At 38.6% G+C, this 27,639-nt stretch overlaps 2 protein-coding genes across 2 annotated transcripts; one reads left to right on the top strand and one right to left on the bottom strand.

The window, feature by feature from the left end:
* Positions 1 to 51: 51 nt before the first annotated feature.
* NOP16 (NOP16 nucleolar protein) lies at positions 52 to 10,485 on the top strand. The gene is made up of 5 exons (XM_051978990.1): positions 52 to 267; positions 364 to 469; positions 5,021 to 5,093; positions 6,342 to 6,448; positions 8,074 to 10,485. Exons 1-5 carry the CDS (start codon positions 161 to 163, stop codon positions 8,215 to 8,217), a joined length of 537 nt encoding a protein of 178 aa, XP_051834950.1. The 5' UTR covers positions 52 to 160; the 3' UTR covers positions 8,218 to 10,485.
* ARL10 (ADP ribosylation factor like GTPase 10) lies at positions 8,846 to 21,818 on the bottom strand. The gene is made up of 4 exons (XM_051978986.1): positions 21,220 to 21,818; positions 20,073 to 20,241; positions 17,364 to 17,539; positions 8,846 to 15,144 (listed from the first exon to the last, which is right to left on the bottom strand). The coding sequence occupies exons 1-4, from the start codon at positions 21,379 to 21,381 to the stop codon at positions 14,968 to 14,970; spliced, it is 684 nt and encodes a 227-aa protein (XP_051834946.1). The 5' UTR covers positions 21,382 to 21,818; the 3' UTR covers positions 8,846 to 14,967.
* Positions 21,819 to 27,639: the final 5,821 nt, after the last annotated feature.

The following is a 27,639-nucleotide window of genomic DNA, read 5'->3' as shown; positions in this document are numbered from 1 at the left end:
TGGGAATGCTCTACTAAGCGTGCGCTAGAGCGTGCGTACGAAAGGCGGCGGTATCTACGTTGGTGGTTGCGTAAGAAGTTGACGTCTTCCGCGTGGTCTAACAGCGACTTCGGTTGGCCGCGTGTGAGCGGTCGTTACCGGCGGTCTCGGAGTCGCCGCGATGCCTAAAGCGAAGGGAAAGAACCGGCGGCGGAAATTCGGTTATAACGTTAACCGGAAGCGGCTGAACCGTAACGCGCGGAGGAAAGCAGCACCGAAAATCGAATGGTGAGTGCGAGGGCCCGGGGCTGGGGGATCTAGGGAGCGGGAGCCGTGCGGGAGGCCAGACCTGCTCAGCTCACAGCCCTGCTTGTGCTCCCGCAGCTCCCACATCCGTCATGCCTGGGACCGCTCCAAATCCGTGCAGCAGAACCTGGCAGAAATGGGCCTGGCTATGGACCCCAACAGGGCAGTGCCCTTCCAGAGAAAGGTACGTTCCGGCCTCTGGCACTCATGCAGAGCCCCCAACACAGAGACTCTCGCAGGTAGATCCTTCAGGCATACCACACCCCGCGGAAAATTCACCTTTTCCCCTTTTTTTGTCGGACATTGCGGGCCGGCCACTCACCTAAATTCTCAGCCCATCCAAGAGTCAATCGGTCCCCCACTCTCATGCCAGCCTCTCAACGGTCATTCATCAAACATTTATTAAGTGCCGGGCTTGGTGGTAAGTGCTGGGAATAGAAAGGAAGGCAAAAATATCCCCTTCCTCAATTTGTTTTCACAACGTATTTCAAATGAATCTCCTCTTTATTAGCACTTTTGCTTCCGTTATTCAAGCTCTTATCATCTATCTCTAATATTGACTATTACCTATCTTAATTTGTCTCCTTTCTCCTGCCTCTCCAGTTCATTCCCACACTGTCCAATCCATTGTCAGAATAGTTGCCAAAGTGATAATTCTAAAACGTCGGTCTGATCTTTGTGCCATTCACTTGTTTATTAAGCTCCAGCTCTCTTTTGCCCCGGGATCAAATACAAACTCTTCTGGTATTTGAAGGGTTTTTTTTTTGTTTGTTTGTTTGTTTGTTTGTTTTTGTTTTGCAGTCTGGCTAGAGTCTAGCTTTTTAGATTTATTGAACATTTAATCCTTTTTAGCCTAGTTCACCTATTTGCTTTCCTTTGTACAGATATTGTCTCCCGTATTTTTACAGTTCCCCCACGCTTGGATTTATTTGTTCTTCACTTTTGCTTTTTAGAATCCATTACTACTTCACATAGTTTAACTCAGATGAAATTATGGGCATGAAATGCCTTTCCTGATACCACCCCAATTGGCTAATGCCTTATCCAATCTGAATTGTCCTCTCCCCCCATTATCTTGCATTTACTTTACATATCTTTTGTACCTATTTATGTAAAAGTCTTTCCTGAGTTAAATTCTTTGAGGACACAGACTCACAGAGCTAGCATATAGTGAATATTTGATAACTGCTTATTTATTGACTAAACTGTTGAACTTGAATATCAGTTGGCAGAATTTCATTTAACACTTAATTAGTAATATCTAAATAAAATAGGAAGCTAGTAGATAGCATGCATTCCTCCATTCCAGGTGACTCCAGATCACAAAATCCAGGAATATACTGGACAGCAGCTGTAACAGCTGACTGACCTATGCTCACGGTCTATATAAATGGCCTACCATTAGAAGGATTGGTAGACACAGGTGCAGATCTTACAGTCATTAAAGGTGCCAATTGGCCCAGTCACTGGCCAAAGATTAAAGCAATCCCTGGCCAGGCTTTATACTTTCTTCTCTTTCAGTGACAGAAGAGTATGAAATGAGTTTGTCATCTCATTAGGTTGGTGTCTTAGGGTGTGTCTGTGGTTCTGAAGTGCTTTTACACTCTCCTAGTTGAATTTGCCATACAAAACTAATTTAAAGGCACCTTTGTGCTTTACAGTTAGTGGTTCTTGCCTTAGGTATCATAATTGAAAATTATAATTCTATCCCTGCTTCTTGATAGTGAGCTTTCCCTAGCCTGGGATTATCTCCCCAATTCTCTTGAAAATGAGGGATTCTTCACCTGCTCAGCAAAACTGGGGAATTATAGGGGAAAAGGTAGACTAGTGGTTCTCAAAGTATGGTCTGGGGAATCCTGGGGATCTCTGAAACCCTTTTAGAGGTTCTACAAATTCAAAAATAGTTTTTATTTCCAATATGGTAAATGTCAATAAATATAACCCAGATAAACAAAAACGTTTTGGAGAGATACTCAATAATTTTTAATAGGATAAAGATACTGAAAACAAAAGTTTGAGAACCACTGAGGTAGACATTCAGTGAAGTAGAGGACTTAAAGTATTTGTGATGAAAAGACCAGAGCTGAATAGAAAATTTGATTTTTGAAAACAGGGCTCTGGAGAAGCATAAGGAGATAATCAGGAAAGGGAAATTATAGGGGATTTAATAGAAATTAATCTGTTTACATTCCTACATACAGAAGATGATACTTTTAACTCATAAAAACTTTATTATTAGGTCAATTAGGAGTGAATATATAGACAAATGGCATAGATGTGAATTGACTATGAAGGGACAGTATCTTAAAAAAAATAAAAAGGATGAGAGAAGAATGTACTGAGGAAAAAAAGGAAAAGGGAGAGATATAATGCCATAAATTATCTGCTTATAAAAAAAGCTTTTATAATGAAGGGGAGAAGTGAGTAAATGTTACTCTCATCAGAATTGGCTTAAGAAATAACATACACACTCAATATGGATATATAAAGCTATTTTACACTATAGGAAAGTAGGAGGGGAAGGGAATATGAGAAGTGGGGAGGATGAAGGGAGGGTATATTGCAGGAGGAGTTGGGCAGAAACAAAACACTTGTTGAGGATTCCCCAGTTGATAAGTAATCAAAAGATATGAACAGTTTTCAGATGAATTAAACTATTTATAGTTACATGAAAATATAATCTTGCTATTGGACCAGAAAAGGAAAATAACAATTGCATTGTTGGTGGAATCATGAACTGATTCAACCATTCTTTGGAGTAATTTGGTTACGCCAAAAGGTTATAAAGTCATGCATACTCAAGAGGTTAAAAAAAAGGAAAGGATACACACACACACAAATATTTATAGTAGCTCTTTTCTCAGGGCAAAGTACTGGAAATTGAGAGATGCCCATCAATTGGGGAATGACTGAATAAATTGTAGCGTGTTGATTATTTTGGAATACTATTATTGTTCTAAAAGAAATGATGAGCAGGATATTCTTAGAGAAACCTGAAAAATCTTCCATGAAATCATGCAAAAGTGAAATGTATTGTGTACAAAGTAAGATCAAACTGATTGTGTCTGAATGTAGATTAAAGTATTGAATCATACTTTTAAAAATAACTTTATTTTTCTTGAGGGTTTTTTTTTGGGGGGGTTGGGGGGTAAGAATATTTTGCAACACGACTTTTATAGAAATGTTTTGCATGATTTCACATCTCTCGGTGGTGGTAGGGGGAAGAAATTGTATGTCACACTGGAGGCGGGGTAGGGGAAGTCAGGGAAAAAATTAGAAGACAGGATTTTGTAGAGATGAATGTCAAAAATGTATCCATGTATATATTTTGAAAATAAAAAGCTACAATTAAAAAATAAACTGGACATCATAGTAGCCTCTTGGTACTTTGTAGGTGACCCCACCTGGAGTCAAGACCCAAAGGTTAAGAAGCTTTAGGTTAGACTATGGCATTCCAGGACCAGCTTTTCTTGACATTTGTTTCAGATAGGGTGGTAGGCCAAGTGAGAAAAGCACAAAATTTGTAGTTAGGAGACCTAATTGGGTTCTAGTCCTGGTTTTACTACTAACTTGCTATATAACTAGGGGCAAATCACTTTACCTTTCTGGGCTTCGGTTTTCTCATCTTTAAAATGAACTATATGACCCTGTCATTTGTTTAACTCTTAATTTTTGCTAATTTACACAAAAAGTTTTTGCTTACTAACACTTAATCCCCAGTTCCCTTTAAAAAAAAAAAAAAGACTCTGGGAAGCATCATACTCTTGTAAATACAAATAACACAGTCTTGATCAACTGAGGAGAAACTCTAAAAGGAATCATCGAATGTTAGAGCTGGAAGGGACCTTATAAATAAATCAATATGTATCTACGTTTTAATAGCTTACAGTGTGATTTTCAGATATGTTTATGCAGCCTTAAACTTTCTTCTGACCTCCATTCTCACATTCCTCAGTTGCCTGTTGGATTTCTCAAACTGGATGTCCTAGCATGCTTAATTTCCACATGTCTTAAAATGTAACATATTTATTCCTTAAAAACATTCTTCATAACTTCCTTATTACTGTCAAGGGCACACCATCCTTAGTCATCCAGTCTGACAATCTAGAAGTCATCTCCAAGTAGCCAAACTGTCACAGTGGAAAGAACTCTTGAGCTCCACCCTCAGATACTTATTAGCTATATGACTGGATAAAGTCACTTAAATTTATTAAAGTCAGAGGCAGACATATTCTTCCACATTCCCATACCCCTATCCAATCTATTATCTAGTCCTTTTGATTCTGCTTTATAAAATCCCACCTTCTGCAATATGCCTTTCTTTGTCTTCCTCAGTGTTAAAGATTATCTCTAATTAATCTTGTATAGATTTTGTTTATACATAATTGTTTGCCTGTCTCCTCCCATTAGATTGTTTCTTCTTGATGGCAGTATTTTGCTTTCTTTATATCACCAAAGCTTAGCATCTTACCTGGCATGTAACAGGTATTTAATTCAGAGCTTGAATTATCCTTGCTGCCAATTTATTTGGCTAGCCTCAGTATGGAGACTCCAGCAGCTGTATGTTTGGTTGAGGGGAAAGCACTCGGGGACCCATTTTCACAGAATAATGGACTACTTACTTGACTGTTATTTCATCAGTCTCTTTTGAAGTAGTTTTTTTACATGGCAAACATTTCCAAATCTCTCCTCTACAATTATCAAATAATATTTCAAAGATATTCTTTACTCATAGGTAACAGCAATGGAAGTGGATGTTAAGGAAAAAAAGCCCAAGAAAATAGTTCGGAAGCCATATGTCTTGAATGGTAAGTATGATAGTTATGCTCATTTGGATTATGTAACTCCTATCACCTCCAGATGAGTCTGGAAATTAACCTCCAGATGCCATTTAGACAGTTGTATAGACTTAGTGTTGTGGATTATTTTAGAAACAGTACAAAATTGTGAGCCAAAAGAAATAAATTCTTATTTTAGTTTCACTACTTACTAATATCATCATAGATGATATTTAACTATCTTGAGCTTCAATTTTTTATTTATAAAATGGGAATAAAAATCCCTTTCTTTGGATGGTCTGGGTAGTTATAAATTAATGATGCATGTGAATATACTTTAGAAATGAATCATGTAAATGAAGTGCTTGGGTCTTGGCCAAGCACATTTTGACAGAGCCTGATAGAATGGGCAGTTAAAAGAATTTAAATCAGGATTGAATGTGACCTAACTAGAGGCATTTAACTTTAGATGTGAGGAAACTAGCTAAAGAAGTGAAAGTAACTTGTCTGAATGCAAAATTTGTGGCAAAGGTAATACCACACCCCACACAGTTCACAGGATGATAGCATTTAGCAGAACTAAACTCTAAATAGCTAATACAATTTTTTTTTTTGTTTAAAGGTGAAGAAACAAAGAGTTAGATTGATTAATTTGCTCAAAGTAAATAGAAAGTAGAAGAATTGATTTCTGGGCTTCTGACTCCAAAACCACTGTTCTTTTTGCCAACTTAATGGAAAAAGAATGAAAGATGGGCAACTGGGGCAACTGGCGTATCTCCTAATAGCTTAATAATTTGAGTTATTTATTACATTTAAAAATTATATAGTGGTTGTTGGGTAAGGGGAGAAAAGAAACTGAATTTTGAGTTCCAGGTTATGGTCTTGTTGCCTCGGAAGTGATGTCTGATTACATAGAACTTTAGGAAGCTCTCTGTTGTCAGATAGTAATAGCAACTCCTATTTTTGTGGTGTTTTAAGGTTGAAAAGTGCTTTTCTCGAAACAACACTTTGAAGTAGGTAGTAGAGACTTTTCTATTTTTAAATTAAGGAAACAGGCTTAGCTTGAGTGACTCGACTTGAGATCAAGCAACTAGCCATTTGGAGCAAAGATTCAAACCTAAGTTTAAATATTCCTAAGTACTGTCTTTCTGTCACTCTAATGGAAGATAAGCTTTCTCCTGTATGCATAGATTAGGTGTGCCCTAAAGGATTTTGATAAGTTTACATGTTAATCAGAATCTAAAGAAAAAAGCTGGGCTATATTTTTTTCTTTCCTAGACTTAGAAGAAGAGGCCAGCTTGCCTGAGAAGAAGGGTAATACCCTTTCACGGGACCTCATTGACTACGTGCGTTACATGATTGAGAATCATGGGGAGAATTATAAGGTGAGCAGGTCATTGACTTCTTGGGTCTCTTAGGTGCTGCCCAGAAGGGTCATTGGCCCTTTATCCCTATGTGCCTGAGCATCCTGGCACTGTGGCTGTCTGGCTTGTGTTAATTTGTGTGATTTCCCGCTGATCTGCATGAAAGAAAGAAAGAAAATTTGTTTTGGTTTTCTTAACTTTTTTCCCCATTTGGAATTGTCATCTTCCTGGACTATTGAGAAGGCAAGGAATATAATATCCATTTATACATAGGCAAAATATTTCCATATTATTTGCTTACCTTTTTTTATGAAAAATATACTTGAGGAAAGAAGACGACATGTCTGTTATAAACTGTCAAAATAAAATGTATCTTTTTTTTTTAAGGAAGTCTTTATTCTAGTCCATAAGATTTATATAGGAATTGGCAATATGATGTGTTACATTGCTTTAGGGATACTTTGCTACAAAAGCAAGTTGGAGGCACTTTATTCAGAGCAGAAGAGCAATCATTCCTGCTTATGAAGAACATTAGGGTTTATAATACTTTTTCCTCATAATTACTCTGGGGGGTAGATGTCCATCAGGAAATGACTGAATAAGTTATAGTATATTATTGTTCTATAAGAAATGATCAGCAAGATGATTTCAGAAAGGCCTGGAGAGACACATGAACTGATATTAAGTGAAGTGAGTGGAACCAAGAGAACATATTATACACTACAGCAAGATTGTGTAATGATCAACTGTGATGGATATGGCTCTTTTCAACAATAAGATGATTCAGGCCAATTCCAATGATCTTGTGATGGAGAAAGCCATCTGCACCCAGAGGGTGGACTGTGGGAACCGAGTATGAATCACAACATAGTATTTTCACCTTTTTTGTTGTTGCTTTCTTGGCTTTTTGTTTTGTTTTGTTTTTGATCTTTTTGTGTGTGTGCAGCATGATAAAATGTGGAAATAGGTATAGAAGAATTGCACATGCTTAACATATTGAATTGCTTGCTGTCTAGGGGAGAGTTTTGGGGGAAGAGAGGGAGAAAAACTTGGTACATAAGATTTTGCAAGGGTAAATGCTGAAAATTACATATATTTTGAAAATAAGTTATTTAAAAAATTTTTTTTTAATTACTCTGAGAAAGGCAGTACAAATATATCCCCATTTTATATAGGAGGAAACTGAGACTCAGAGAGACATAAGGTGACTTTACCCAGAGTCATAGGCCTATGTTTCAGGACTTCTGGTATCCAGGTCGGCTGGTACCCAGGTCTGCTTACTCTTTAAGTCTAATATAGTAGATTGTCTTTAGCTCAGTACTTCATCCATATCATAAAAAGCATGTGGCTCGATTTTTACCCAGTCTTCTTTTGGCAAGACTGAAATAGCTGTTCATTTGGGTTTTCCTAAAGTGCTTGAATTTGGGGTATGAAACTCCCTGTTAAAGATCCTTCATCTACTTAAATAACTCCTTCAGGATCTGAGATTTAGCAGACCAGCATGCTAGTTAGTTAGATTGAATCCCTATATAGGTTTGGGCCTTAATTTTTGAAGAGTGGGTCTAGATGTAGAAAAAAAGAAGTGGAGCAAGAAGGCTGTCTCATAACCTTTTAAGGATATCTCTCTGCCTCCTTTTCCTCCTTAGGCAATGGCTCGGGATGAGAAGAATTACTATCAAGACACTCCAAAGCAGATCAAGAGCAAGATTAATGTGTATAAGCGTTTTTACCCTGAAGAGTTTCAAACCTTTATTGATTCCTTGCAGAAAAACAAAATGGAAGTAGAGTGAAGGACTTGTGCCATAAATAGACTGTGTCTTAGCTAAGTGAACATTGTTGGATGCCTGGGTATATGGTGGCCTGTAGAACTAGTTGGGAAAATACTTCTGCTAAGACCTCCTATCCATACTTTCCCCAAGTTTGTGTCCATTCTTTTCTTCCTTGCTTGTGATAGGTCACAGAAAGAAGCTGTACTATTGCAATAAAAAGTAGATTTCAGGGAGAAGAAAGGGAGGAACCAGAATAAGTTGTCTCTATATAAGGAATTTTTAAAAATTCAGTCTTTGAGCATTAAAGCTTCAAAAACCACAGGTTAAGGTGACAATGTTTTTCTAAGTCTGGGCATTCTGAAGTTCTTTCAGCCTAGTTATCCCTAACTTCTACCCTTATTGAAGCTATGTTTGGCTGTCTATACAACTTTCTCTTTGGTTCTTCTCTGTGGGGGAAAGAGGAAAAAAGTTGGATCCCTTTTCTACAAAATAGCTCTTTTTTTCAAGCTTAGCAGTCCCTAGGCTTTATTTTTATTTTTCTCAGGACCACATAGTTAATAGTATTTAGAGGTCTCAAGAGTGAAATAGTAGTTTCCTATTACTATACACTGCCTCTTCTGCTTGTTTTTTTTTTTTGTTGTTGTTGTTGTTTTTGTTTTTTTGCTGAGGCAGTTGGGTTAAGTGACTTGTCCAGCGTAACACAGCCAGGAAGTGTTGTGTCTGAGACCAGATTTGAAATCGGTTCCTCCTGACTTCAGGCTGGTGTTCTATCTACTGCACCACTTAGCTGCCTCTATGTGTATATTGTTTTGTATTGAACTGGGAAAGTCATTTGATCTCTATTTGGTTTCCTCATTTGAAAATGAGGCTATTACTTGTGCCATCTACTTCCCAAGGTGGTTGTAAAATAAGTAAAGTGCTTTGTATGCTATAAAATGTTGTGTAAATATCAGTTGTTTTTGTCTTAAGATTAATAACCTTCAGTTTATACAGTGCCTTAGAATTTATAAAGCATTTCTTCCAATTGTCATGGGAAGTAACTAGGGATGATATTCATATAGCATTATAATCACTGAAGTGGAAGGAACCTCAGTTCATCCAATCTAAGCTGTATCTAACTATTAATCTCCTGACACTTGCTCAGGCAACACAGCTTCTCCATTGAAGGTAAAAAGTTGAAGGATTTTTCTAAGATTGTGTACCTGGTATTAAGTGGAGCTGAAAGTCTCAATGATTTTTTATTCCAAGTTGCATTGCTTTTCTCATAATACCACTGTCTCTTCCAAACCAGAATTGTGTTAAATAACACTTGGGGATTTGGGGTTTTTTGTGGTAACATTTATTTTGTACTTAGGGCATTTAGTTTCACAGTCATCTTTTAGCCCCAATAATCCAGTTTAAGTACCTCCTTAGAAAAACTATAAACATAAGCTGATGTATAGAAGATTTAATACTTTACATTTTAAGAGTTTGATGTGGGCCATTGCTGATCATAACACAGAGAAGGGTTTTGGATAATACTAGCTAACAATACAGCACATTGAAAGTTTATATAGCATTTTCCTATATTACTTCCTAGTATTCTCAAACAGTCTTTGAGGATAAATGCTATAGATAGAATTTTTACTATTTTTTAGATGAGAACTGGCCCAAAGAGATGATCCAGGATCCCATAAGTAATATACTTTCATTCTCTAAACCCAGATCCAGTGTATCCTAATAGTTTTTAACTATTGTATTAAGATGTTGAGTTAATGACAATTCAAACATTTTGAAATGCATGCTGTGTGCTGAAACATTGTTTACTACACCAGTTTCTAGCCTACCGAGATCTTATAGTGAGTTGAAAGCCACTGTTGTGGTAGAAATCAAATAACTGTGTCTAGTGTTACTGAGCATTAAGATTTTTGTATTACTGTTGTCTTATTGGAATAAGTCAAGGCAAAGTCTTAGCCAGAAGAAGCTTCAGATATATCTGTACTGTTTATTCTGACAAAGAACTAATTTTCTAGACTTGAAGGGGGGCCGAGTGTGAAGAATTCTCCTTGGATATACAAAAGTGTACATATTCATGGCTATATTTAGCTTTTACATAGTCACAAAAATTGTTTCCTACATTGATGTGGGATTAACTATAGGCCAGACCCTTAAATGAGATCTCTGAAGAGGAAAAAAAGAAAAAAACACATACATATACCCTGAAAAAAGTGACCCTTAAGTACTATATTTAAAAATTTCACGTGAAATTTTTTTTATTTTCATTCAAATAAAGATGTTTTCTCATGTTTATTATCTTTACTTTTGTTAATCGCTTTGAGTAAGAAGAAACCTTAGAAATTTCTAGTTTTAGCTCTGGCATCTCTACTAAGTATGATTATATTCTAAACACTGGTTATACAAATATAATTTGAAGAAAAATAGTCTACTCAAAGCAATATGCTTAATAATGTTTTCTGTGTCTACTTCTTAGCCTTGTGCAAAAGGTTTAGTTTTAGAACTAATATTGAAAGGTCCTAATCATGAGCAATTGGTAACTTTTTCAGACAGTCTATGGGCATTTAAACAATAACTAAATGGTTATGGTGGGAAGACATCTGTAGTCACTGTGTCTGGGTTCAATTTCTGGCTATTCTATTGTCCATCTGTGTGATCTTGGGCACCTTGCTCTTCTTGGGCCTTGGATTCCTAGTCTGTAAAATGATGGCATCAGATTGGACGATCTCTACCTTCTCGTTTTAAGTCTCATGTTACTCGAGGCTTTTTTTTAATAGTTACTAAATATCAGAAGACACAGACTCATTGGACTTAAGGTCTCAATGATGTAGCTATCATCTAACCCCAAGGTAAATTTAGAGTCAGAGAAGGGATCATGCATGTATAGGCTGGATTGGAACTCCCAAGAATTCAGAGGCAATAGAGTTGGTGCTATCTGCATGGAATTGAGGTAGTGAAAGCAACGGGGTTGCCAGAGTTGTGTTTATAGCAGGCTAGTTTGAGTTGCATTCCATAGGGTCAGACTTGGGTGAGAAAAATTATTGCCCAGTAATAGCTGAGAAAGAAATACCAAGGTAGTGAAGAATCCTTAGCAAATACTATGTTTATGTTCTTATTTTGTCCTATTAGGTACCAGTTGAGAAAAGGACTTGTTAATAAAATAATCTCCATTGTGAAGCATTCTGATTAGTTTTGAACTGGGAGGAGAGCTTTATAATCCAACTCACATCTCAAAAAGAGATGATTCTGATTGACAACCCTCTAACCCAGGTAACAGTTCCCAGCAGCTTCTCAGTCTTGTTTGTAGCACTAGTCCTGAAAACTTAGTTCCAGGGAAGCTTTTTTTTTTAATTTCCTAATTGATCCCAACTCAGTATGATTTTTTTCTTTTTTGGTGGGGAGAAAAGTGTTTGCAAAGTCTTAAGATAAATAAATACTGGTTCTAAATACAATATTTACTTACAGAATAAGGAAGTTGTAGTCCCTAAATGCAAGAGATATCAGGGAATCATTTTTGATGCTTTAAAGGCTCTAGCCACCTTTAAAATAGCAAAGGACATTTCAAAAACCTTAATAACTTACTACATTAAATTAACCTTAAGATTACACGGGAAACAAGACTTTATTTAAGTAACTGGATAGCTAATGAGAATTTTGCAGGGCAATCATAATTTTTGCCTATGATAAAGTAGACAGGGCACAATCTTCAAACTTATCAAACTTTTCATTCTTGGCTCACTTTTTTTGCTTCTCTAATTTAGCTGGATTATGGAATTGAAATTTATTTTTGTTACTTTTGGATTTACTAAATAGTTTTCCTCCCCCTGTCCCCACCCCCAGTTTTTTTTCCCTAAATCTAAAAAGCAAGGGAATTGGATGTTTTTCCTAATGGAGAGGAGGGAACATGCTTAGTTTTCTTTTCCCCATTACCTATAAAACTTGTTTTATATCATATGTTAGTATATGAGTGACCATAGACCAATTAGAACCAGAGCATTTTCACAACTGGAAAGGACCTAAAAGGTCAACTGGGTCTAACCTATTTCACAGATGGGTCCCAAACAGGTCCCCAAACATAGGGAAGTGACTTGCCTGGAGTCACATGTACAATTAGTGGTAAAGCTCAGACAAGAATCCAAGCTTCTGCTACCATACAAGTGTTATTTTTGTCCTTTAATCATATTCCAATATGAGTAACTGCTTAAGGGGAACATTGGCATGAATATACTAAAACTTACATTGTTGGAACACTTGATGCTTAGTAGAATTAATGAATTTGTGATCCCTGAAATTGCCAACATGGTAGTAGAGAGTCAGTTCGGATTTTATATTCCCTACAATTCTATTAACAGTTCATGCTGTTAGAATAATAATGCTTTTACAGCCTTTAAAGATGTAAAAAACTTTCCCTCTTGGGAAAGGCTATTACAATAATGACACCTACAGTTTGGGTCATCTTCCCTTCCTGACCTTCCAGTCTATGAACAACAGTGCCAGAAAACAGGATTGAGTCTGGAATTTGGGCTTGCTTCCTTTAAAACTTAGAGATGTTAGACTGAAGCTCAAGCCCAGCCCTGCAGCCTAATGGATTGGTTTCCCTAAGCAGTTTTCTGCCCCTAGGAGCCTATGCAGAATTAATAGCACATTGATAACTTTGCTTGTGACAGCCTGTAAGAACATGCAATACAAGAAGTGAAAACTGAGTAGATTCTCCAAGATCAACTGTGCCCTTTTTATTTTACAGTGGGGACATGGCTTAGCCAAGGTGGCAGTAGCACAGTTCAAACCAAGTTCACTGCCCAGCACCTGCCTCCATGTTGTCCATCTTAGGAACAGTTTGTGCTTATTTTGGAGTGTCATGGTCTTGAGGAAGGGGACTGGAGAGAGGTCAGGTCTGGGCAGGGTCACAAGACAGTGATGGACCTAAGGAAAATGCCTATTAGTCCACAATAGTTAACTCTTCTCCCTGACTTTAGATCAGGAAGCAAATAAGCTTAGAACTTGGCAGTCTCCTTCCCAGAACCTGCAGATACTGCTTGTAGAACATATCCTCAATGTTAATCTCAACAAAATAAGAATTTACTTTAGAAGAGGACTTGCAAACATGTTGCTGACAGTAGGCCAGGGCCAGAGTCCAGAAGTGACGAGATGGGAACCATTGGTATCATTGCCTCCAGAAGCTGTGGGAAAAGGACTTGGCAATCAAGTCAGATCCTGAGACCTTAAAGATAGACAAGGCTGTGAAACACTGAATCAGCATCATCTTGGCACGAGTGCCGCCTCCACGGCTCCAAATTTCAACCTGTCAATGAGTAGCAGCCATCTCCCATGCTCACATCATCTGTAGATGCTCTGCTCAGGGCGCTGAAGGCCTTTTAAAATTCTTTTAATATGTTGCATGCTATGGCTATACTTATTTTCCACCTTTGTTCCATTTATAGCCCACTTCAAGTCATTTGTTCTCCAGAGTAGGCTCCATATCATTCTTCAAGTTCACCATTGGTGATACAAAATTTTTTTTGTGCACTTGCCACCTCACTATTCAATCTCTTCACTGCTCTTTGGGTCAGTGGTACTAAATGTGGCATTCCATGATAGAGCATTACTGGATGAAATGTTGGCCTTTCCTCATCCATTTTTGTGGCAGTCCATGAAGCAAACAGTGAATAATACAATGCTAATGTAAAAAAAATTGGGGATACCAGCCCCTATGGTTTCAGTAGTGTGAAAAATCGCCAGGTTGGAAATTTTTTTACCAACACAAGCAACTGTTCCGTAATTTGTAATCCAAGAAAAGCCAAACAGCATAACTCAAATTCCTTAGGTACTATCAGTCCAAGGCAAGACTTGAACCCAGGTTTTCCTAACTTCCCTGGATTAGCTCTTACCTATTATGCCATGCTTCCTCAATTAGAATTAAAAATAATAGTTTTATATTTCTGTGGTGCTTTAAGGTTCACAAAACGCTTTGCTCACAACAACCCTATGAGGCAAGTAGCACCAAGATTTTGGAGCCTTACCATGGCTCTATGAGATTGGGGGGATGAAAGGTGGTGATAAGAAGCTGGGGGTTCTTTTGGCCCCATGCCAGGCAGAGATGAAACGGGCTCAAGAAATGGAAGTCATTTACTTGCAATTGCAAGGGTCATTAGTAACACAGTAAATTCAAGTTCAGTTCTTCTGACTACAGTGTTGTGTTTTTTTTTCTATTATGCTATATTGTCATTAATAAACCACTTCCAGTATGAGATGGTTTGGCACTGTAGGCAAGTATTCTAACAGCCACTGTGTGACCTGAGAGTAGAGCTTAAAAGGACTGCTTACTCTGGGGCTCCCTGGAAAGTGACCACTGCCCCAGTCATCCCAGATTCAGTAGGCAGAGAAGGAATTTCTTTCCTCAGCCCAGATTAACCCAGAGTCTAAGGAAAAGCAAGCCAAAAGAATCTATTTGAGCTTATCCAGGCTCCTAAATTCTTTTTCTCTGAGCACCAGGATTATGATTTTAGGATCCCGGTCCAGGATTTTCGACCTGGAAAGAACCACTTTGGACCAACCCCTCATCTTATGGATGAAGACACAAGCCCATGAGGTGAAGTGACTTTCCTAAAAGTGATAAGTATTAACGAATTAGATTGGGATCCAGGTCTTGACTTCAAATCTAAGGCTTTCAGTGATCTTCCAAAAAGCACCTCTCCTGAAGGTTATGTAAACTTCTGTCAGAGGATTGGGCTGTGGGAAAATGAGTGGGCAGCCCTTATCCCAGGAGGTATATTCTGGTCAAGCTTGGGAGAGAAGGTCCAACAGCAGTGTCCAGACGTGGTGAATACTGGGAGGTGAAGAGTCTGGCCCAGCTGGGGGAATGCTCACTGGCAGCAAGAAGAACTCCCGCTGGTCAAAGGCTTGCAGGTCCAGTTCTTGCTGTAGCTGAGCCACGCTCAAAGCCTCACTTTTGTCCTACAGATGAAGAAGGGACCAAGTCTGAATGGCAATACCATGACATGTCGCACTACGGTGGGTTACCCAGAAGGCAGGCGGGCATTAGCCTTACTGGGGTGAGGGCACAACAGTAGAGAACCTTACTTTGGATTCAACTCTTCATCCCATCCATCTGCCCTTACTGCCATCTTCCTCTTTCATTATTCTCCACCTCCAATCATTTTGGTAGGGCCTGGATAGCTTTGCCAATTATCGGGTAGTAGTGAGCTTAGAGGGAATGCCCTTTCATTGGCCATTCCATATGTCTGCAGTGCCCACTCTCTTCCACCTCCTGACTTCCCCACTCAAATCGTAGCTTCTTGCAGGAAGTCTTTCCTAATTTACTTCCTTCCCTCCTCCCCACTCCTACCTCTTCTCAATACACCCCAGGGCCTGCCTTCTGGAAGAGCCTTCAACAATTCCTGTTATATATATATATCCAATTTGTTGTACACTGCCTTTATTTGCCTATCCTCCCAGTATCTAAACAATATCAGTAATGTATTAGCATTTAATAAATGCTTGTTGATTGCTCTCCTGACATCCCTGGAATTACTATGCTTCCTACTGTAGATACTCTTGGATAAAAATGGTAGAGGAAAGAAAAGGAATTAAGATCTATAATCCAGGTCTTCTGACAATAAATCTCTTGTTTTCCATTACAGCATAACTTTAAAGGATACCTCAACCATGAGCCTCATCTACAATCTTCAGCTTTCCCTTCCAAGTTTTCCTCACTCCTGTTCTAGGGACCCTTCAACCTAGTTTAGGGACAGGTTTGTAATAGAATGAACCTGGAACTGAAAATCAAGAGTCTTTGGTTTGAATCCCCAGTATTAATGTAAGCAGATTATTTTTCCTTTTACTTCCACAGCCTCGACACCTAACAGTGTTTTGCATGTAGTAGGTAATTAATGATTGTTGAATTTCATTTTGCAAATCAGTAATGGACTCCTAAAGAAAGGATATAACTTAGTTCAGTCTTCTGAATTCAAATGCAAGGTTTTTCCCCTACACTAGATTCCATTTTAAGCAAATGAAATTGCAATAAAATCTGTCGGCTTCTTAACAAGCTTGTTAACCTACTCTCCCTTGCCTTCATCCTTCAACAGTGCTGCCAAATTAATCTTTCTTACACAAAGGCTGAGTAAGTTAATTTTCCTGTCTGCACCTCAATTTTCTCACAAATTTTGTGATTTGGATTCAGATTTGAGCTCTGCCATTTACTGCCATTTACTCATATTTACATATCCCTTTTAAGGTCTGCAAAGCACTTTCATTTTGTCCTCATCATAACCCTCAGAGTTAGGTATTATTCCCATTTGACAGATGAGAAAATTGCCTCAGGCAAATAGCTTACCTTAGTTGAGATTCAGTGTCTTCCTTTGCAGCAGTGAGGATAATAATACTGCAGGTACTAATTACTTTAGAAGACTACTGAGTAGGAAAAGATTGTGAACCTTAAAGCATTATAGAAATTACAGTGATCCCATGGAGGCCACTGACAGAAAGAAAAGTCCATACACACACACACACATATACACACAAACACATTAAGGTATTTTTAACAGCATTTTTTGCAATAGCAAAGAACTAAAAACAGAGTTGTTGCCTGATTGGGGAATAGCCCAACAAACTAATATATAAGTGTAATGGAATACTGCTCTACATCATAAAAAAATAAAAAATGGAAAGATCTATGTGAACTGAAGCAGTATGAAGTAATAGGTCAAGAAAAAATTATATATAATATTACATATTATAGTAATGTACACAAAAAGAAACAAAAAAGTGAATGCTTCAAAATTATAAAGAACAAGGATAGTTCAAAAGAAAAAATATGTGAATACATGCCCATTATGCCCTTTTGCATATGATGAGAAGTAGAAAATTACAGTACATCATAAATTTTCAGACTACTTTTACACACTGATCACTTATGCTGATTTTTCCTTTTTTTTTCTTTTACTTGTTTTTTTAAATATTATTTATTATAGGGGATGGTTCCCTGAAAGGGAAAAGGAGAATGATTATTGGGAGAAATTATGGCAACAAAAAAAGCATAATCAATAAAAACTTAGTTTTTAAAAATTCACCAATTATTATAGTTATTATTGTTGAAATTCTTGAGTCAGCTTATGTGAGCTGGTATTAAACACAAATTTTTTGCTTTATTCTCCCAGAGCAGACTCACTCACCTGTTTATTAGCTACTACAACCACGGGCAAGTCAGGATCTTCTGCCAGCAGCATATGCAACTCCTGCCGAGCACAGGGTAGCCTTAGCCGGTCAGCAGAATCTACCACAAACACTAGCACATCAGCCTGGCTTAGGAACTCCTTCCAGTAAAACCGCAGATTCTGGCTACCACCAACTAAGACAGAGGAATGGAGGGAGAGACAGACAGAAGGATTAACAGGCTTAATAGTAAAAGGAGACCCTAGAGTTAATCTCATCCAGAATTCTTAATCTTTCTTTGTGTACTGGTAGTCTGGTGAAACCTATGCACCTCTTCACAGAATAAGATTAAATGTATAAATAAAATATATGGGATTACAAAGGAAAACAATTATATTGAAATGCAATGATTAACTTTTTTTTAAATTACAGATCCATTGAAATCTATTCTTAGTCCATGACCCTCAAATTAAGAAACTCTGATCTTATCTAAAATTTTATATATCAAGAAACTGAAACCCATAGTAGAAAAGGGACTAACCACAAAAGCAAAAAAACCCGGCAGAACCAGGAATCAAATTCAGTTCTCTGACTCCAAATCAAGAGTTCTCTCCAGCACATCATATTATAGACTATGAAAAGACTCAAGCTATCCTGGTAGCCTTAAAAACTCTCCATTCACTCACTTTTTTCTGCTCTCTGGATTAGCATCATTTTGCCTATTCTCACCTACACATACACATCCCACATGCCCATTGCTGCTACCAGTTTCTCTGTCCAGGAAAGCTTTCCTCTGCTGAGCAACCGCTTGCCTCCTAAAGAGAGAGAGATTTCCCCCAATTTCCCCAGTTATTGATGTCCAACACCATAAATTTACTTTGTATTTTGCATTTACTTAACTGAGTATATGTCCTCAGCCACAGCTAAATGTAAACTCCTTGAGAGGAAAATCTGTTTTTATCTTTTTTTCTTTGCATCTCTTATTACAGTGAATAGAATACTGATTTGAAGCCAAAAAACTTGGCTTCAGATCTCATCTCCAATGCATACTATACTGACTGGCTTCTTGAGCAAGTCATTGCCTCCCCAAGAGACAGAACCTATCAGTTCTAGATATTTTGAGATAGAACCTTGGACTCAAGGTTACAGAGAAGGTACCAATCTGCATTAGAAGAAAGAAGTTTCAGGGACACTAATACATTGTTGGTGGAATTGTGAATACATCCAGCCATTCTGGAGAACAATTTGGAACGATGCTCAAAAAGTTCTCAAACTGTGCATACCCTTTGATCCAGCAGTGTTATTATTGGGCTTATATCCCAAAGAGATATTTAAGCAGGGGAAGGGACCTGTATGTGCAAGAATGTTTGTGGCAGCCTTCTTTGTAGTGGCTGAGTGGATGCCCATCAATTGGAGAATGGCTGAATAAATTATGGTATATGAATATTATGGAATATTATTGTTCAGTAAGAAATGACCAACAGGATGATTTCAGAGAGGCCTGGAGAGACTTAAATGAATTTATGCTGAGTGAAATGAGCAGAACTAGGAGATCATTATATACTTCAGCAACAATACTATATGATGATCAATTCTGATGGACCTGGCCATCTTCAGCAATGAGATGAACTAAATCAGTTCTAATGGAGCAGAAATGAATTGAACCAGCTACACCCAGCGAAAGAACTCTGGGAGATGACTAAGAACCATTACATAGAATTTCCCAATCCCTCTATTTTTGTCCATCTGCATTTTTGATTTCCTTCACAAGCTAATTGTATACTACTTCAGCGTCTGAGTCTTTTTGTACAAAAAAATAACTGTTTGGACATGTATACTTATTTTGTATTTAATTTAAAATTTAACATATTTAACACGTATTGGTCAACCTGCCATCTGGGGGAGGAGATGGAAAGGGGGGAAAAATTGGAACAAAAGGTTTGGCAATTATCAATGCTATAAAATTGCCCAAGCATATAACTTCTAAATAAAAAGCTATAATAATAATAAAAAACAAAACAAAACAAAAAATGAGATATATCAAAAAAAAAAAAAAAAAAAAAAGAAGAAGAAGAAGAAGAAAAGAACTCCTGGGAGTTTATGAAATCACCTGTTTGGTACTTATTTCCAGTATTGAATATAGTGCTTGGTATATGGTAGGCATCTAATAAATACCTGCTGAATTGAGTCAAGGTCACTATGTTGACTTTCTCCTATATACCAAGCTCATTTCTAATCCTGGACCTTTGCTTATACAGACTTCCCCTAAGCCTGAAACATCCTTCCTTTTCCCTTCCCATTCAACTCCTACCCATTCTACAGCAACCAACTGGAACCACACCACCTCCAATAATTTTCTTTCTCAATCTTTCCAGCCCACTCAGACTTTCCTCCAGTCCCTATACCAGTCTGTACTATAGCTCTCGAATATATGCAGTAGTGACTTGTATTGCTCCTGAATTAGTTTTGTTCCCTCAAGAGATAGCTTTCTGAGAAGGGAGAACATTTCTACTCAATTCTGAAATGAGTTAGAGCGCTAGGGTTAGATCTCTCATATCTCTTCCAGTTGTGTGATATTATGTGATTTTATGATTCTTCTTTCGTGCTTGCTCATGGCAGAATATATATGTTAAGAACAATTTATTTTTGTTTGATTTCTTGAGTGAGTGCCTTATAATTATTTCCCCCATTCCTTCTCTTGATATGGGCGTTGGCTATGTCAAACTCACCCTCTAGCAAATCCATCTGGAAGCTCTCCGTGGGGAGCCGAACAGAATTGAAACCCCAGGTTGGAGCCATTCGCTCTTTGGCTCTATGGCCGGAGAGGCAGTGCAGGATGGTGCTTTTCCCAGCCCCATCCAGACCTAGCACCAGGACCTGTCGCTCATCTGGATCCAGCTGCAGAGAAACAGACCCATTATCAGAATAGAGAAGGCAGGCTTTTTATCCTATGCTCTTCCTTAAGAGACACTGGAGCCCCTAGTAAGCTTGAGGGAAACACCTGACCTCAAGAGGTCCCCAATTTGAGAAGGCAACATCAACAGACTCTCTCTTAAGTAAGACCAAAGGGACACACATACATTCCAGATAATACCTACACCAGCCCTGCCCTCCAAAGCTACCAAGAGTGCATCTGTGTGACCTTCCCATGGGGAAAGAGCTGTGCATTTTTAAAGACCCTTTTTGGACTATACAACATTGGTTTGAGAGAGAACTTCCCTCCCCCCCCCCAAAAAAAAAAGCTCCATGGGAATATATAACTGATTCTGTAAGATAAGAGAAAGGTAGGCTGGACAAGCCAAAGACTAGACACTGTTCTGTTTATGGGAATCAAGTGAGAAGATTAATGGCTGTGGGGTCAGAGTCGTGAGTTTGAATCCCCGCTTTGCTTCTTAATATGCCCGGAGAAGACGAGTTTCTTCAACAGTATAATCAGGGAAATAGAACTAGTTCATCCCTAAGAGTCCTTTCGGCTTTATAACAATAGATCAGAAGTAAGAAAATTAGATTAGCCTAGGAATTGGCCTGGCTTTTAAGATATGGGCGGGTATGTAGACAGAATGAGGGGCTCTTGCTGGTTCTGCCCCCGGAGCAGAAATACAGACATACACACCAGAAAGTGGGACAAAACTGCACCCCTGGCTATGCGTGCACGCGGATGCACATACAGAATCATAGATATGTAGGCACAGTCGGCACAGAGAAACGCAGACTGCTGCAAGCTAACCACTGCCCACCCTGCGCCCCTCGTCTGCTCTCCCAGGGGTGGAGGTGGGTGGGGGCACCCGATCCACCCCGAGGTGGAGCCTGGAGGGTATTGTTCCCTGTATTTCGGTCCGGGCCCCCGCTGGGCTGGCTGCTCACCATCCCTCTTACCTCCCCCACGTAGGGGCTCAGCTCTGCTTCCCACCAGGGCCTCCGCCGCCGCCCGCTACCATCACTGAAGTAGGCCTTCCATACAACGAAGAGCACCGAGCCCAGCACGGCCACAGCACCACCCAGCAACAAGATAACGTGGCTGAGGGACCGTGGAGCCATGCATGAGGAGCAGCAGCAGGATGCGAAGCCAGAGCCCGGGCACGAGCTGGAGCCAGAACCAGAGGAAGAGGCAGAGCCCAAGCCCCAGCCAGACCGCAAGCCACCACCCAAACCCTGCAAAATCCCGCCCAGAAGCAGCTGGTTCAGCCCAGCTGTGCGGCAGCTGCAGATTCTCACCCCATCTGCTCCCTCCTCCCCCCCGCCCTCTTAAAGGGGACGAGCTCCCTTCTTCAAGAAGGTTTGCTCAGGCAGATATCTAACAGATGGATCTGCGATCCAGTGGGTACCTGCCTGAGAACACCGCGACCAGCCTCAACATTATACTTAGTAGATTGTCTTGAAGGTAGTCTTCCCTGCACCCTCCCCACTTCCCAAAGTCTAGCCCCATTCCTCGAAGACTACAAGCCCCAGAATTCATTTCCCAATATCGAGACCGGGCTAGCATCGGGTATACCACGCCCCCAGTCGCAATAGCATCTTCAGTTCCCCCAGGGCCCTGGACCGTGCTGTTGAATGTAAGACAGTAGATTTACATCTGGAAGTCCAGCCCCTTCGTTCTGAGTAGGAGGAGAATATTTTCCCCATTTTATAGTTTGGGAAAGTGAGACCCGAGTGACTTGACAAGTAGTAAGAGATCAAGGATAGAGGCAGCCCTTTTTGTAGTGGCAAGAAACTGGAAACTGAATAGATGCCCCTCAGTTGGAGAATGTCTGAATAAGTTATGGTATATAAATGTTATGGAATATTATTGTTCTGTAAGGAATGACCAGCAGGATGAATACAGAGAGGCCTGGAGAGACTTACATGAACTGATGCTGAGTGAAGTGAGCAGAATCAGGAGGTCATTGTATATGGCAACAGCAAGATTATGTGATGACTGATGCAAGTGGCTCTTTTCAACAATGAGATGATTCAGACCAGTTCCAATGATCTTATTATGAAGAGAGCCATCTACACACACACAGAGAGAGAGGCCTGTGGGAACTTCGTGTGGATCACAACATAGCAGTCTCCCTCTTTTCGTGTTTGCATTTTGTTCTCTCTCATTTTTTTCCTTTTTGACCTGATTTTTCTTGTGTAGCAAAATAATTGTATAAATAGGTATACATATGTTGGATTTAACACATATCTGTAGCATGTTTAACATATATTGGATTATTTGCCATGTAAGGGAGGGGTGGGAGAAAGGGGGGGGGGACTCCAAACACACAGTTTTGCAAGGGTCAATGTTGAAAAATTATCCATGCATAGATTTTTAAAATAAAAAGCTTTAATAATTTTTTTAAAAAGAGATCAGGGATAGGAATAGAATAATAATAGCACCCGTTTCTATGTAGTGCATTAAAGATCTCAAAGCACTTTCTTTACAACAATTGTATGAGATTATTAGTGTATCATTAGTCCCAATTTATAGAGAAAGTTGTGGCACAGCAAAAGGAAGTCCCTTGCTGATGGTCACTTAATGGCACAGTCAGGATTTGAAACTAAGTTTCCTGATATCAGTCACCTTCTATTTCTATAGTAAGTGGCAGCCTTTGTAAAAACCTAAGAAAGCTCATTGAGTCAGACTTTCACTCTCTTCTTAACTCTGTCATCAGGCTTCTGACTTCATCCACCTAAAGCTTTACTTAGCAGAAATTTTCTCTGTCCAAAAGTTACTAATAATCCTTTAATTTTCAAATCTAATAGTTTTTTATCAGTCTTCATCCTTTTTTTTTTTTTTTAAAACTTTTGGGCAACTTTTGACATTTGATCTCTCTTTTCTGCTTGTACTCTTTTTACTCTTCTAGTCTCTAGAATTTTATGACACTGGTCTCTCCTGGCTATCCCTCTACCTCTCTGCTTGCCCCTTCTTTGTATCCCTCACTGGATCTTCATCCAGGTCTTGTGCTCTTAACGTTGGGGATTTCCTAGGACTTTGACTTGGATCCTTTTCTCCTCTACTTCTATACTATTTTCATTTGGTGATCCTACCAACATTCATTATTTAAATTATAATCTTTATGTCAAGGTTTCTGAGATCTACTTATCCAACCCCTAATACTTTTTTCAACACTGGTCTACCATATGGCCAGAAGCATCCAGGAGTTTCATCAAACCTCAAAGGCCAGAGATAGTAATCACTATATTCTTGGAGTCCCAAAGATAGAAGACATAATACTGAAATGGTAAACTAAAAGTTCAAGAGAAACAGAAGAGAACAGGAGAATTTGAAGAGAGCAATAGAAGGCCTAAACAGGGGTGAAAGACTAGGAAAGTAGGCTGGGATGAATTGATTGGTTATTGCAATGAGAACAAAGTTTTGTTCTAATAAGATAAAGACAAAAGAAAGTAGGAATTTCGAAAATTTTTCTTTTTTAGGTATAAACTTAATCATCAACAATATTTAAAATACCAAAAAGAGAATTGAATATGAAACTGCAAACTTCAACTACATAGCTTGTTTTTAAATATATATATATATACATACATATATATATATACATACACACACACATTATATATGTATATTCAATTTTAAAAAGTAATAACCAAACTGCCTTCTTTGTAGGACCCAGAAATAGGGCTATTCAGCCTCTTTGTGGCTCAGTGTATGGGGGGGGGGGGGCTAATGATGGTTGTGAGAAAAGCCACATCTGGGACTTGAGAGGGTGACCAGGGCTTCAGTATTTTCTAGGGAAAGATGTATTTTTATGATTTCAAGAATATAAAAAAAAGCACAAGAGGAAAAAATACAAAAGGCAGTTTATTTACACAGAATAGGAGCTGCAAGGGATACAATGGAAGGGAAAAGTAGAATGATATAGAAACACAAGAGAGAGTTCAGCAAGACTGCCATGGATAAATACAAGGAAGCAGAGAGAACTGTGGTCACTTTCCTGGTAAAAAGCTGACTTTTTTGTAGGCAGACAGTCTATCACTAGGATTTTGAATTGTTTAAGATCAAGTAGATCACAGTTGTTGGATCTGGAAGTGGAACCCTAGTCTCCTGTTCTTTCTCACTAAACTTTCTATTGTTATCTTGTCTTTGGTGTGAGGGACTCTATGTTTAAAAATGAATAGTCTACTCTGTACAGGAAGAAGACAATATGGTGCAGTGGCTTAGACCCTGGTATCAGAGTCAAGACCTACTTGAATTCAAGTCCCACCTCTGACACAGCTTGTGCATGTAATTCTGGGTTAAATTATTTAGCTTCTCAGTGCCCAAGGCACTGATTAAGAAAATCAAAAGTTACTTTATATTGACACTCGTTTCTGTTAAAAAAAAAAAAAAAAAAAAGAAAATCAAAAGTTGCAAAGGTCTTGATCTGCTTTGGTAAAGGAAGTATCTCACTGGGAACTCTTTACTCTGTGAAATCACAGATCTAATAAATATTTGTGTAACTAGATATAATTCATGGCCTAAAGGAATTTAATTCCGAGGGGACAACATATATAGAAATGTAATTATAAATAAAATGAAGCAAAAATATAGACTAATCGAGAATCAGTTTTCTCTGTAGTTGAGTCCAAGATCTATATAACCAGTCCTACTCTCTCTCTTTTTTCACATCACTAAATGAGTTTTCCTATAGTTATGCCAAAAATAATATAATCAGAACCAAATAGATTATTGGATTCAAGGTGATGGAATAGCAGGAAGGAGTATAGCAAAGCTCTTATAATTCCTCCACAAAGATCTAGAAAATGTACCTGACCAAATTCCAGCCAGGAAATCCAAGAAAAAGACAGTGAATTATTTTTCTAGTCCAGGGGACATGTCCCCAGGGCTGATGTCTCAAAGCATCCAGCATCGATTGTAAGTCTCCTATGAAATATATATGGGTAGATACATACACAAAGGCAGTCAGGGTGGGGTCCAAACTCTGGTGAGCAGGAATCTCTAGGCAAGGACCATCAATCTGCTTCTGACAGGTTGGGGGTAGGACCATAAATTCTTACTAATTGGGAGGACTTCGGTGTTCAACTCCAGCCAGGAAGTCTGGGACTTAAAGATACCGATTAGGTATCTGAGATAGGAGATCTGGAATTTTATCTTTTGGAATGCCAGATCTCCTCAGTCCTAATTATCTCAGTTCTAATGAGCAGAAAAGGGGGTTGCAACCAGGGGGATTGAGGCAGAGTAATTCAAGGAAACTGAGGCAGAACAATTGGGGAAACTGAGGCAGGACAACTTGCCATTTTCTTCTCCAGATCATTTTACAGATGAGGAAACTGAGGCAAACAGGTGTCTGAGGTCAGATCTGAACTCAGATCTTTCTGACTCCAAGCCAGGTACATTATTTATTGTACCACTTAGTTACCTGTTAATCCTTAACTCACTTACTATCCCATCTCTGACTGCCCAGTATGTTTAGGCAGTTTGGGATGGTATAAGCTAATCTATGGGCTTGCAACAGAATTCAACTCTATCTTCCTTCAAGTGCTAGGGGAAAAAAAAAAAACCCAAAAACAATAGAAGCTTTTTTCTGACTAAGATAACAGTATTGCAGTATTGTATACTGCTACTAACTCATCCAGACAACTGAGAAACATAATAGCAGATATGGGGGCATGTATAGCTGCCATACTCTACCAAGTCTGAGGGAAAGAGATGAATATTCATCTGGCACCAATTTGGTCCTCTCAGAAGGCACTTAAAACAGAGATTGAGGCTGGTGAAATATGAATTTTCCAGACCAAGTGAAGGTTGAATGGCTTTGGACTCCAGTCCCCAGGGAAACTGCTATCATAAGAAAAGGAGTCAGAGAGTAGGTTGGGGAAAATAAAGAAAAATGACTAACATCATCAAAGATCTCAGAAGGAAAAAGACTCAGAGATCTAGCTACAAGCAGATAAACCCACAGGGAGATGATTAATAGCAGCAGATGAGAATGACTTCCATTTCAGCTAAATGAATCTAGATATCTTTGAATAAATACTGCAGGACAAAGAAAAATGAATCATTACATGAAGACCCTGTTGATTCCTCTAAGAGCATGGAACTATAATAGGTATTCCCAAAAGGTTTAAAAGATAAATAAATTTGGAAACAAAATTTGTGGCATGTACAATAGAAACTACTGGCAGAACAGAAAAATAGAAAATCCACAGTGGCAAATCTCACCATTGAAACAAAAGAGAAATAATTGAGTGGAAATACAACATATAGAAAAAAAAAATAGAAGAAGAAAAGCAAACATTAATAACATTAAAAGGAAATTTTATTGCCACATAAGCATTATGAACATAAAGTCAGTTTATATACAAATATCTTAAGGACTAAAAATCTCTTAGAATGATAAATAAAAAAAGCTGAAAACCATAATGCAAGAACTAGTACAAAAACCCTATCCACTATTCAGTAAATAGTACAAGACTAAAATATAGAAAACAGAGTACCAGTAGAAAGGATCTACAGATTACCTCCAGGAAACAACTGCAATGATATGCTGCAAATTCTAAGACACATAATGAATTAATTGTAATAATTTCAATGGCATGCAACACATTCTACAAGCAATCAGTAGAAATATCTTCAAAAGTAAAATAATTCAAATTACCCAAGATAATTCTACACTTACTAAAAAGTGGAGGAAGGATCAGCCCCAGGGAATCAAGATAAAGTGATTTCATTCTATTATCTGAGTGGGACTATTTGAGTCCAGGACCATTCCTACTTAACCCAAAGGAGATCTAGATTTCTATGGACCTCTATTGAGCTGAAAATTGGCTCCACCACTCCCAGTAAGCTGTCCTATTATACTGGAAATCTAGACTTAGGGGCAGTAACCTCATTCAATTAAAATTTCAGTTTCAGATTTCCTTAAAAGAGCAACTTTAGGGCTCATCCCTTGCAGAGGGCCCAAAGCAGGACATGGCATGCCAAGGACCTTTCTCTCTCTCCTTTGCATAGCTGCCTTCGAAGACCCTTTGCCCGCTGTGAAGAGATTCCTTCTTCTCAGTGTTAACTCCTTTTTATCTTTCCGCCAGAACTCCTCTGCTAGACCTTTACTTCTCTGTCAGGACCTTGCCACTAAAGAAGTCAGCCTCCTAGCAAAATCTGACTTCCCAGTGCCAATAAACTTCTTTTTGCCAGTCTCGTAAATTCTTTTATGCCAACAAGAAGGGGTTCCCACAACTCTGTGCCCTGCACTGAACCTCATCAAACTGAGTGAAGATCATCTCATGGGAGTATGGCCTTAAACTGTTCTCTAATCATAACTTGAGACTTTTGCAATAACAAGTTGAGCTATAGCTAAAAAGTTGCAGTTGTTT

The sequence above is a fragment of the Antechinus flavipes genome, chromosome 2 (assembly GCF_016432865.1).
Source record: "Antechinus flavipes isolate AdamAnt ecotype Samford, QLD, Australia chromosome 2, AdamAnt_v2, whole genome shotgun sequence".
NCBI classification, from domain to species: Eukaryota; Metazoa; Chordata; class Mammalia; order Dasyuromorphia; family Dasyuridae; genus Antechinus; species Antechinus flavipes.
The sequence above is the reverse complement of the archived record's forward strand: the minus strand, read 5'-3'. Positions and strand labels throughout refer to the sequence as shown.

Bases quoted from the DNA above. Each gene is read 5' to 3' on its own strand.
- NOP16 (XM_051978990.1), top strand. From the start codon at position 161: ATGCCTAAAGCGAAGGGAAAGAACCGGCGGCGGAAATTCGGTTATAAC. The intron at 268-363 runs GTGAGTGCGAGG...GTGCTCCCGCAG, and splicing joins GCAGCACCGAAAATCGAATG to CTCCCACATCCGTCATGCCT. The intron at 470-5,020 runs GTACGTTCCGGC...CTTTACTCATAG, and splicing joins CAGTGCCCTTCCAGAGAAAG to GTAACAGCAATGGAAGTGGA.
- ARL10 (XM_051978986.1), bottom strand. From the start codon at position 21,381: ATGGCTCCACGGTCCCTCAGCCACGTTATCTTGTTGCTGGGTGGTGCT. The intron at 20,242-21,219 runs GTAAGAGGGATG...GTTTCTCTGCAG, and splicing joins TGAGCCCCTACGTGGGGGAG to CTGGATCCAGATGAGCGACA. The intron at 17,540-20,072 runs GTGAGTTTGACA...CCTCTGTCTTAG, and splicing joins CCAGATGGATTTGCTAGAGG to TTGGTGGTAGCCAGAATCTG.